This window comes from Vicia villosa, linkage group LG3, assembly GCF_029867415.1.
Source record: "Vicia villosa cultivar HV-30 ecotype Madison, WI linkage group LG3, Vvil1.0, whole genome shotgun sequence".
Lineage (NCBI taxonomy): Eukaryota > Viridiplantae > Streptophyta > Magnoliopsida > Fabales > Fabaceae > Vicia > Vicia villosa.
The window spans coordinates 44,559,652-44,572,524 of NC_081182.1; the positions used below are offsets into that span (position 1 = coordinate 44,559,652).

General features: G+C 35.3%; 1 protein-coding gene and 1 long non-coding RNA gene across 2 annotated transcripts; both read left to right on the forward strand.

Annotated features, from left to right (window-relative positions):
* The first annotated feature begins 1,850 nt into the window (after nt 1-1,850).
* LOC131655571 (protein RESPONSE TO LOW SULFUR 3-like) lies at nt 1,851-2,527 on the forward strand. The gene has a single exon (XM_058925415.1). It carries the CDS (start codon nt 1,945-1,947, stop codon nt 2,293-2,295), a length of 351 nt encoding a protein of 116 aa, XP_058781398.1. The 5' UTR covers nt 1,851-1,944; the 3' UTR covers nt 2,296-2,527.
* An 8,339-nt stretch (nt 2,528-10,866) lies between these two features.
* Nucleotides 10,867-12,394, forward strand: LOC131655572 (uncharacterized). Its single transcript, XR_009299822.1, has 4 exons — nt 10,867-11,488; nt 11,590-11,658; nt 11,853-11,884; nt 12,107-12,394. It is a non-coding gene; the product is annotated as an uncharacterized LOC131655572 (long non-coding RNA).
* The last annotated feature ends 479 nt before the right edge of the window (nt 12,395-12,873 follow it).

Genomic DNA, 12,873 nt, shown 5'->3' on the forward strand with positions numbered 1-12,873 from the left:
TTCAGGAAGACTAAGTCTTCCCATTTTTTGAAGATGGTGTCGCCGTGTAAGGGTGGCGTTCGCCACCCTTTTGTTTTTCCAGGCAGTTACAAAAGTGAACTTGTGCTCATTCTCCACTTCCTCCACTTGTTCCTATATTTTCTCACACGTTTTCAGCAATCATCATGGCATGATTTAGGGTTTCTATGCATTATTAATAGAATTTCCTTTTCACTTTTTCTCCCATCCAAATTTAGTACAACTTAAGCATAAGTTCATCTTCAAAAGGCTTTAATTCTTCACATTGGAAGATTATCGCATTGTTGTTGTTGTCAGGTTTGAAACACCTTTATTTTGAAGTAATTTATCTTCCTGCATTTACACTTTGCAAAAGTTTATTTCCTGCATTTACTTTGAGTCGAAGTTTATTTCCATTGTATTAGATTCAAGCATTCGCTTGGAGCAGGTTCTTATTTAATTCAGCTTTATCTATATTTTGTCTATTTACTTTCTTCGCACGTTTATTTCAGTGCACATTCTTATTTATCAGCATGTTTAATTCTACCTTCCAAACAAAATCGTCTTCATTTACCGTAATCACGTCCAACTAAATTATTAGTGCTGGAATGTGATGATCGTCGATTCGACGATACTTTGTTCGTTATTTCTTAGGATTGATACTACACACTGTTTTGGTTTTTATACAAATTTTCTGAATTTAATTTGGTATGGTATTACGAAAGTAAAGTCGTGAATACATTAGATAAGATCGAAAGTCTTCTGATACTTAAGGTTAAAATTGATTTGTTTTTGTTAACAAATACCGCGAAAGCACTTTGTTAATTAATTAGGGAAACTTAATATTTCTAGAAAGTGATTTTGAAACTATTAGTGAAAGCGTTTCTAGGTTTAGGATCCGATTGCCCGAATATATGTCGAAAACCCTTTTAAATTAAACTTTCCAATCAAAACTACATTTTAAATGGGTCAAAGGTCTAATTTCATTAAAAAATTATTTACTACTTTAATACAGTACACATAATAAATCAACAAAATAATAATAATAATTACAATTCAACTAAATAATTCTAATAATAATAATAATAATAATTTTATATTAAATAAATTAATATTAATATTTAAGTAATTTTGATAATTATTAACGGATATAGATATCCACAAATACAAAAATCATCAAATTCGTATTTGTATTTGTAAAAAAATAGGTAACTAAATATCTATTTATTTTACCCATAGAAACCCATTAAGCCATCCAACTCGTACACGTGACAAATTTTATTTGTGGATACTCCCGGTATGGATTTTTTTGTCATCTCTAATTTTATGTTTGAATTTAAATAATCATATTTTTATATTTATAAATACTCCTTCTAGTTCCATTTATAAGAGAAGATTCCCTTTTTAGATACATTGAATAAATAATGTATCTAGACAACATATTGTCCAGATACATTATTTATTCAATGTATCTAAAAAGAGAATATTTTCTTATAAATGAGATCGGAGATAGTATTATCTAAATATATGTTATTTTAACAAGAAGTAAAATAAAAATAAAATAAAATATGAATACAAATGTAGTTAAATTTAAAACAAATCCATCTTTCTTTGACAAAAAAATCAAAATGTATTTGGTCAAAATTTAATCCAAATACATTTTGTTTTGTTTATATGCCACATTAAGAATGTTATTCAAATACAAAAACATTAAAATCGTTATTTAAACAATTAAAAACAAAACGAAGCCAGCAGTGTTGAACGGGTTAAACACACAGTAAGAGTGAAAATAAGGTTCATTGAACCTGGACACACCCAATTACGATCTATTTACTATATTTATACCCACATCTCAATTCTCAACACCACACACACTCAAACCCAAAATCACCAAAGCTTCTTCTTTCCACCGCATCTCTCTTATCTCCAAATCTAGAATTTAATTTCATGAGTATTTTTATGATGGCAGCGATCGGCACCGGCGCAAAAAAGCAGATTAAAAATGCGGTGGTGCCGGAGCCAGAGTCCGAGCTGAAAAAGAGAAACGAAGAGCTCGAGAAGGAGTTGAAGGAAAGCAAGGAGAGAGAAGAGCAAATGAGACGGCAGTTACAGAGCGCGTGGGAGAGGCTGCGCGTGGCGGAGGAAGCCGAGGAGAGACTCTGCTCGCAGCTCGGAGAGCTGGAAGCAGAAGCCGTTTATCAAGCGCGTGACTATCACGATCGGATAGTTTCTCTGATGGAGCAGCTCTCACGCGCGCAGAGGCTCATACACGAGGCCATTCCTTCGTATTCAACCTAACGAAGGCTTCGTGAAAATGAAAATGAGGCTTGTAATAGATTTTGTATCTGCGGCTACCACGTCATAAATGTATATGTAAATGAAAATGAGCCTGGAAGATTGATGAATGAGATGGTAAACGATCTTTTGCAGATTAACCAAAATTTTGAGTTTAAATTAAATTATGTTATGGAATGATTAAATTTTGTAATTTTTCATAATTGTGCGTCGAGAAAATTTTAATTTGGGATTATATTGTCCTCTCGCGTGTGGAGGCTGTTTTCTGTCTTCTACTAAATTAATGAAATTAAAGGAAAAGGATGTAGGACCATCACCGTTTAACTCGGCAGCATGTATAGATTCAACACAAAAGTAATGTGTGGCTGTGTGCAAAAGTTGAGAGAAGCCACGATGAGAAAACCCGTGGCAAGGAAGCATTTGCAAATTGCAATTAATTATTGCCAATTTGCCATAAAGAAGGGGTTTTGGTGGTGGTCCATATTTCTAGCTTGTTTTTTATTAACAAGCCTTCATCCCACAAAGCGTGCAACGAATATAAAAAACAGAGTGCAATTGAATCCAACCGACACCAAAATAAAGAACAAAATATCTTAGGATAAATCAGCTTCCTGTAATAAACATCGGAATCAAAGTTATTTAATTCTCAAACTCTCAGGGAGCTCTTGTCCTAAGGGTTTGTTTCTCTTGGAATCTCGAATTCGATAGTGCTCGGGACTAAAAAAAATTCCAAACCCTTAAGGGCTACGAAGGGTGAAAGTTTTCTATGTCGATTAGTCGATTTGATTGGTTGAATATCACATATATTAAAAAAAATTATTTAATTTAAATTTTATTTGATAAAAGACTATTTCTTAACTTTATAATTCATCTTATAGTTTATAAATTTAGATTAATAATAATCACTCACTCACCTATTTATAATATATAATTTTACTAATTTATAGTAGCTATTTATAAGTTAACTTGATCGGTGTTTATGATTAACTTACAAGATAAACACATGTTATAAGGCTATTTTTTATGTAACAGTCGGGACCTCTCGCAAGACGCTCATGACATTTCCACCTCACGATCTTCTCTATCCCCTCTCTAGTAGAGTTGTTGTCTTTCGTGGGAATCGAACCATGTATTATGGGGTTCAAGTACTTGTTCAATCCTAGGATACATGGTTCGATTCCCACGAAAGGCAACAACTCTACTAGAGAGGGGGTAGAGAAGATTGTGAGGTGGAAGTGTCAGGAGCGCCTAACGAGGGGCCCGAGATGTTACAGGGTGCACACATTCCATAATCGTTCTCTTTCAAGAGGTAATCCAAATATGTTATGCCGGAACATTTGACGCGCACTGTGGAGCTCGGTAAAACTAACTCAGCCTCAAGTCTTTTAAGCTTTCGGTCACCACGTTCGATCTCCTAGATCCCCTGGTGATAGATGAGCTTTGATCACTATGTATTTTTTATATAGACGTATCATAAGTGTTCAACATACAAATGGACATATGCGTTGACAAAGTCTATGGAAGATAAGTTGTTTTTCTGTAAGATAATTACTTTTACATACTAATAGCGTCATATGATTGCGTTAATTTGGTTATTTTAGTGTTCCCGTCATGTGCGTTTCGGTCCGAATATGAACAATCAGTTCGACAACTCTCAGTTGAACACGAACACCTTGCCGTCAAAGAATGTCGGGTACCATGAGACTTTCTGGGGGACCTCGCCAATTGGAATTGTCTATGTAGATCAAAATATCATTATCACAACCTTGGTCGAAGAAGGTAACGAGGATCACATCAAATAAACACCTAGTTCTGTTAAAAGCGACATAAGAGTATTCTGCGACAACAAGTCTCAAGAAAGGAAGCTAACAGGAGTCGAGAAACTGATCCAATCGCTCATAGTGTTCGTTAGATAGAAAGCATGCCCAAATAGCGGATCGCACCACCAATATTGGCGATAATCTCTGACTTTGATGTAGGTCACCCATTGGATCCGCCGGCGATCTAGAGAGTAAACCGGCGAGTTGACTCGACGAATCCAAGAACTCGCCACATCAATCTCACTTTGACTCATCATACTGCACCCTTCAGTCAAAGATAAGTGATTCTTACTTGTGGAATAAACTATTCAATTATTGTTGGATCCCATATGATTCATATTACGAATGTGTAGTTGAAATTATATATAAAATTTGAACTGATAAGTAACTGTATTTAGTGACTAGCTGTATTTGCTAGATAAAGTTCATATATGCATTCATGTATGTATGAAGTTGAGGTGCTAGAAGGGCCTAAGACCGAGAACACTAAGCATTCTTTGACAAAAGCCAATAAACTTTCCCGACTCTGAATCTTTATACGGGCTTGCAAGATTGTTGACAAATTCAAGAGGTGGAATATGTGAAAAATTATGTATGCTTTAATTTATTGTTAGATAAAGGCGAGTAATGATCTTTGGCGATTGTATTTATTTTAAAGAACTTTTTAGAGCTTACGCAATAAGTGTTTCTCCTTTCGCTTGCGCAGGTGAGAGACACCTCATATTTTTTCGACCCATAGAAATTATGCAAGAGTGTCACTGGAGTAACCTAAGTATTACATAAGAAATCAAAGGAGGACAATGCACATTATTGTTAAAATAAACTAGAATGTCCTACCGGGATAGCCTTGCTTTAAGCGCTGCACCTTGTTCTACAAACCTCACGCTTGGGGGGTTATATAGGCTTCCCGGTCAGGAAGATTTTGTTTAGGAAAGCATCTAAACACAATTATTTGTGACATATTAAATTATCTTTGTTGTTTGTCAGTTTTGTAGGGAAGAAATCGAGTTGACACTCATCCGACAGTCGAGTACCAAAGCCAATTACGCCTCTGGGCCTTTGTCCGCATCGAAGCCAATTAAGCCTCTGGGCCTATGTCCGCACGAAGTCGGTTACGCCTATAGGCCTATGTACGCACAAAGCTGGTTACGCCTCCGGGCCTATGTTTGCAAGAAACCGGTTACGCCTCTGAGCCTATGTCTACACGAAGCCGATTACGCCCCCGAGCCTCTTTCCATACCGAAGCCGGTTACGCCTCTAGGCCTCTGTTCGCATCGAAGCTGGCCACGCCTTCGCGCCTCTAACCCCACTCTACAACATCATTCTGCATGGGGCTCATACATCGGCCACGCCCTCGAGCCTCTGACCCTATTTTTACTTTAAACCCGCCAGGGACTCCGAACTTCAGTTATGTTCAATAAGAAACCTCTGACCAAATTTGAGAAAAAATTACAAATGCATCATCGAAGGATGATCAAAACAACGAATACCAGTTGAGAAACCTTTTAATAGGGCTAAGTTACTCCTTTACCCAAACAATCGGGATATGAATAACTCAGATATCACAGAAGAACAAAGCATTTTAAACCAGCCGGGATAGCACTTGCTCGAAGCGCTTCATCCTGCTCCTTAATAGAGGCTCAAAACACTATGCGGAGCCGCAAGAGACTTAAGTCATGACCATTGACAAAACAATTTGAGTAAATTAAAACTCTATCACCACACCAATGGTCCTCCGCGGTCATGCAGAAAGTAAAGACTATGCAGGAGGTGCCGTCTTAGGAGCGTGTAAAGTCTTCCATGACTTAGATAAAAATAAATTGCAAAATACTAAGGAATTGAATTTGTACTGGGGCTCTACTACATCCCAGGTCTAAAACCTAGCTAAGTTCTATAAAATGACAATGGGTCAAGATCCCACTGGGGCTTTCCGACCTCTCCATATCTAAAGCCTGTTGGGTTCTGTGATGCCATCAAAACATGAAGTCATTGGGGCTCCCCGCCCTATCTATGTCAAGAGCTTCCTAGAGTTCAAAGACTTCAACCGGTCAGGAACCCATTGGGGCTCTCTAACTTTTACAGGTCTAAAATCAACCGAGTTCTGCAATGGTCAAGAGTCCTAAACATACTCGTAGCCTCAGACTTCCGCATAGATCAAACTCACATGGTTTTGATTACTTATAGTGAAGCGGGAAACCGCTGGGGCTTCTGCAAATTCTTTATGTCTAGAAACCGGCAGGTCTCTATGACAACTGCGAATCAAGAAGTCGCTGGGGACATCCAACCTATATATCCCTAAAAATTCACTGGATTGTATGTCTACAACAGGTCGAGATCGCATTGGGGCTCTCCTAGATTTAAAGCATACCAAGCTCTATAATGGACACAAGTCAAAAAACTACTGACACACACAAGCATTTTCCTGGCCGTTGGATCAATCACGTAGCCTATTTCTCAAGCCGACTGAAGAATTTTAAAAAGTTAAATTTGCCAAACTCTTCATCCCGATGTGCCTCAAGATCGGGGGGCTTATGTACATGCTAAAAATACTTAGGTCGACTTGTAAGGCTCCATGACGAGGTCGGTTGTTCATACATGAGTTCTCAAGAGTTGTGTCTGTATGTATATCCCTGACCTGGGTTAATACATGCCTCGAATTCAGGCCGTTAAGACACTTAATGGTTGGTTATGAACGTTACGGAAATTATTGAATTTATGTGCGACGGTTACAGATGTTACAAGGCGGCTAATAATTGTGATGGTTACAGGTGCTTAATGTCCATCAAACTGTGACTCTTGGGGCATCCAAGGGAGGATTACACTATAAATGGGGCTTCTACCTGACGAATAACCAAGACCTTCTTCTTGGGTGCACGCATTACATAATCGTGGCACCCGAATCCCCCAAACTATCCAACATCTCCCTCTGGGGTCTAAATTAGTGAAGAAGTCACCTTATATTATACAATTATGACCTTGTCGGATTCACTTTCGGGAAGTAATCCAAATATGTTCTGCCAGAACAATATTTATATGTATATATATAGCCATTTATGGCTTAGCCGGTGATGCACAATCTTTAGGCTATATTGTTAACTTTGACTCACACGACTCTGCTCCAGTAGCGAGCATAGTGGATGATTCATCACAAATAATATAACAAAACATGACGAGTTTGTTTTAGTGTCAAACATGTTTTTTGATATTGCTGAACCTAATTTATGTGCTCTTCGTGCATATGATGTGGTCATAAGTGAATGAGAAAAAATGTTGATTTTATGTGGGCTTGAGCTAAAATATTCATGATGCTCGATAGTCTTTCAAATACGAGGCTTGTAGGGGCGAAGTGGTTGAGAAAAGTCATAACGGTCCACAACCTCACAAGCAAGAGGCTTAAAGGGGAAAACTGGTTGAGATAAGAAATAAAAATTCACACCCCCCACAAGCACAAGGCTTTTAGGGGAATAGTGGCTGAGAAGTATACGTAGTTAAAATGTGGTGCTTATTATACAATTGATTTTGGGTTAAAAATGGTCCGCACGATTGGTGGAGATAGTCTAATATGTTGATCTAAGGTTCATTTGTAAAGACCTTTGGGTTTCTTTTTAGAATGGTTATGATTAACATTTTCTTGTAAAGGACCATTCAATATAGGCCCTTTATTGACTGTATGATTATTTCTTCTTGCTCAGCTACTCAAAAACCCTTTATACTTCATGCTCAGCTAGCCAAGCACCCTTCAGAGCCCATTTGCAAGTGTTTCCCTTCTTCCTTTCCGATATTTATTTCCCTTCATATTTTTATAGAATATTTTTTCTTAAGGAGTGTATTGATTATAACACCATGGTCAAACATAAGACCCAATGAGAGTGATGTGAATTATAAATTTATTGTGTTGAGAGCTCGAGGTGAGCAAATGGAACATTTGAGTAAACTTAGTAATGAGGGATATGGTTGGGAACAATGTTTGGGATAACTTTATTAGTGGTTCCAACAGCAATTTGTCTAGAGGTATAACTTTAATTTATTATTTCTCACAACTAGTGTATGGCCTCTACACACAAATTTGGACTACTTTCATGATGATATGATGAATGTCAACTCCGTTTTCAAAAATGAAATGAGGGTAAAGGTGTTTCGTGAGGATTTGACGATCTCTTTTACCGATAATGAGGAAGACATTAATTTAGAGTTTTGTATGGAGGGGAAAAATCTTGTATGTGGCGGGCACGAAGGGGTGGAAGATAAGTAGTTTCTTACGTACGGTGCATATTATCAAATATGTGAGGGGTGGGGGAGAGATCTCCTTCACTCACTTTGAGGTTGACGTTTTGAGAACGATCAATATCACCCGCGAAGGGAAATCATAATATAAACGCAATAGAAAATATTATTTTTCCTTAAGTCGATCATTATGAATGAGCATGCTTAGTGATAGAAACATTTATCTCTTGTGGCGATTAACACCTTTGATATAGAATCGAATGAACGATCAGAAGCGTTGAACGAAGAACAACGCTGCTACAGAAGGTAATAATAATAATAAACACCATATTATTATTATTTATTTATTGTGCTTTTGTATTAATTCGATCGAAACAAAATGCTTAGCTTAGATTCTCTCATTGGCTTTAGGGAAAAATTGTGCTAGGGGCCATAATCATATTATTTTTTAGATATGTATGTTGATACATGTGAATATATGTCAATGCATATGAGAGACGATTCATGCGATAAATAAGTCGGTGAGATCAAACTACTTACAAATTGCCTATAAATAAATATTAAGTTTATGCTATTCAAATTTTAGCACTCATCGAGACTAGTATCGAATACGTAGGTTTCACCCAACGCGAGGTGCATATTATATATTAGTAAGGTGTGATGAGATAAATTTAATATCTAATTACTAAAGCATTTAGTCTAACTTAACTAAATTAATTATAATAAGATTATATACGTTTACAAGAAAGAGTTGAGAATAATCCAAATGATGAATTAGAATAAGGAGTTATTCACCCAACTGATAATATTTGATTGAGAGTTGTATTAGATACAATTGGATGGAATTCCTACCTAAATAACTGAATTTTGTGTAATCGTCCTAACACTGAATTAAAACAAAGTGAAATATAGATCTCGATCCACTAGAAAATCTTCCAATGAGATTTTTTGAATCAAATGTTGAGGGTCATTTGGTTTGAGTAAAATAGTGAGAGCATATTTAAAATAGTGAAATCAACTAATGGTCATAAATGCAAGCACATAAATCCACAGACTTGACCTCAAATCCTTTAAAATAATTGTTTGTCTAGTATATGCCTCAACAACTTAATCCTACAAAACTGGACTTGAAACTAGAGCAAGAAAATCAACCTTATTGGGTTGCAAGTCAGGTCTCAAAAGATATGTTTTTCTCGATATTCGATCAAAAGAAATATTCATATCAATCAATAAATGTCTTATTTCAAGAATATATCATTCCTTATCACAACAAGAGTACTTCCATTACTAATCAATGGAATATCTATTTAACCAATAATCCTCAACATAGTTTTTCACATCATCATGAATACTCACATACATTGTTCATACCTAAACCTAATCAAAATTCTTCACTACCATAAAATCTCCCAAAAACTAATTTACGTCATCCAACCAATATCACTCATGACCATATCAGTCAACCTTATCAAATACTCATTGAGGACACATACACAAAAATCTTCCACAAGATTGATCCACTCTTCATGCAAATCCTGAATCTACCAACCATATCCAACATACACAGAATTCTACTCGAATCAAACATCCTCAATAAACGTCAAAGACTATTTATGCAATTCATTCAACGACGCTTCTAGTTAATATTTTTAATGCATGAACTATCCAGTTTCAATGTACATGTATTATTCAAGTTTGTCTCCCTAACAAACTCATCATTCCATGTCCATTATTACCTTCACTATAAGTAAGTCATATGATAAGGCTAGCAAATTTGAATGTTGGAACCAAACAATGCAAATTGAGCTTTCAACTCTTGACAAAACATGTACATGTAAATTAGTGGATTTCCCACCTAACACAAATATATGAATGTAGATGGATCTACAAGATTAGATTTCATGCAAATTATGCTATAGAGAGATTCAAAGCTTGACTGGTAGCAAAGGGTTACAATAAGATTGAGGAATTCGATTATTGACACATATTCATATGTGGATAAACCTACCACAATCAAATTAATTATAACACTTACAACCATTAACAATCGGTTCTTCCATCAACTGGATGTTTATATCATAATTCCTCCTTACATCAGCCCATCCAAACTAAATAAAGGATATGAGCGCTCCTCAAGTTACTTTATGGCCTAAAGCAAGCTAGATGAAAATTATATGAAAGACTCACATCTCTACTAATCTCTTTCAACTTCCATCAAGTTAACTATGATGATTCCTTGTTCATAAAAAAACTCATGCATCATTTACTTGGCTACTAGTTTATGTATATGGCATCATTATTGCAGGAAATTCAATTGATGAAATCTATTAACAATATATAAAAGTTAAAGTACCTGGAATTACCAAGTTTACCCAAATTGAGTTTAACTTAAACTGATCTAATAATTAAGGGCAGCTTAGTCTTTTTGTTAAATACTGAAACATGGTTGATTGTAATTCAAAATTTGCTGACATGTCAATCCCTCATTATTTTCTTACTGATTTTTTATTTATTTTAATACACAAGAAGCTGGAAAGACATAATATTGGAATTCAAATTTCAAATTTCACCTTGAAAAATGAAAAACCACTTTCCAGTTTTCTAAAAAGTCACTTTCCAACTTTTTATTGGGAAAAATGAAAAGAATGCATCATTATTTAAAAAATCACGTTTTAGGAGAGTTTCAAACCCTAAACTATTCTTCTTATTCTCTCTCTTCCCCCTCAAACCTCTTAGATCCTCTCTACCGGAGAACCCTAGCGCCACCTTCACGCTCCGATTCCCGCTGCAACAGACATCATCTTCCAAAATTAAACCGATCAAAGTGTCTCTCATCATCTCTACTTCAAAACCCCTCGATCAATTTTTGATTCTGGTAAGTTACGTGGTTATGGTGAGTGAATCTGGTGACGCTGCTCCAGATGTAATTGAGTGTAGATATGGCCTCACCCCTCCCATGAGAGACGCACGCAAAACTTTGATCTTCTACTCTTCCTCTCTTCCTCTCTTTTCATCTACTTTTTTTGATTCAATTTTGGTTTTTATGGTTAGGTTATAATCTAATTGAATTTTTTGTTTGATAGGAATCGAAGAAGAGGAATTGAAGCGTGTATAGAATTGGGATACTTCTTCATTGTTCCAGCAAACGCAAGGTTACAATAGATATGAATTCCTCTCTTTTCATCTACTTTTTTGGATTCAATTTTGGTTTTTATGGTTAGGTTATAATCTAATTGGATTTTTTGTTTGATAGGAATCGAAGAAGAGGAATTGAAGCGTGTATAGAATTGGGACACTTCTTCATTGTTCCTGCAAACGCAAGGTTACAATAGATCTGAAATAGGACCAACTTTTGTTATGTTGTGTAAACTAATTTTTATTTTAGTTAGAGTGTATTGATGTTGACAGAAATATATGTTTCTCGGGCTTTATATTTTTTCTCGGGTTTTATGTTCTATCTAATTGAATTGAATCGATTTATTGACTCTTAACTAATTCTCATGTTTGTTGTTGCAGAGGCCATTCCAAAGATTGGTTTGTCTCACTCAGTATGTCTCTTTTTATTAATTTTATATATAAGTTTCAAAGTTTAGTAGAATTTTCTTATTTTATAATTTGTATGTGCAGTTTTGTGTTATCTAAAGTACACAGATATAGGTTATAATGCTATTATTCTCAACAAGGTCTATTGTATTGGATTATTTTCTACTTTTTATGCTTATGTCTATTGTAACATGAAAAATCTCAGTTATTCAATTTCGGTTTTGCAGTTTGATTGGTAGAAATAAAGATTAAGACGAACATAGCTTTTGAAGATACTGCACTGCAGGTGACTTTACTCTTGCAAAGCTGGAATTGGATGTCAAGAGATTATGGGAGGAGTTTATAGCAGATCTTCATTGAAAACTCAAATAAACCAGCTGATTTTGTGTTTGTTAGATATTCATGAAATGAAAAAGGGTTTAATAGAGGTTGATAATGCAATATAACTGTTTACACTGTGTCTATACATATCTAATATTGTATTGAATGCTGCAAGCAAGAGTTTGTTTTGTATAGTCTGGTGTCAATGATTCCCTTAAAGTAAAATTGTTTTTCTGATCCACTTAATAACAAAACCATACTATAAACCTTATTGATGACTTTTCATCTCTATTGAAGGAACCCATCTCTGCATCCGTTGAATACGTCCCGTCGATGGAAAATTATAGACTCTGTGTAAGAGGTCTCTAAGAATCATCGCCTTATTTATTTGGAACTTTATTAATTTTTTTATTGAATTAAATTTATTATTACTAAATGGAAATTAAAACATTTTATAACTTTTCAATCTGCTTTTAATAAACACGTAATTAAATCACTTTATGCCTTTTAATTTTACTTTTTCAAAAAACTGAATCATTTTATGCCTTTTAATTGTTCAATGACTTTAATACCAATGTTTTCTTTCAATGTTCATTATGATTATTATTTATTTAAATAGATTATGTGGGTCTCTAAACATCACACATCTTTTGAATTATTCTCTTTTAACTCC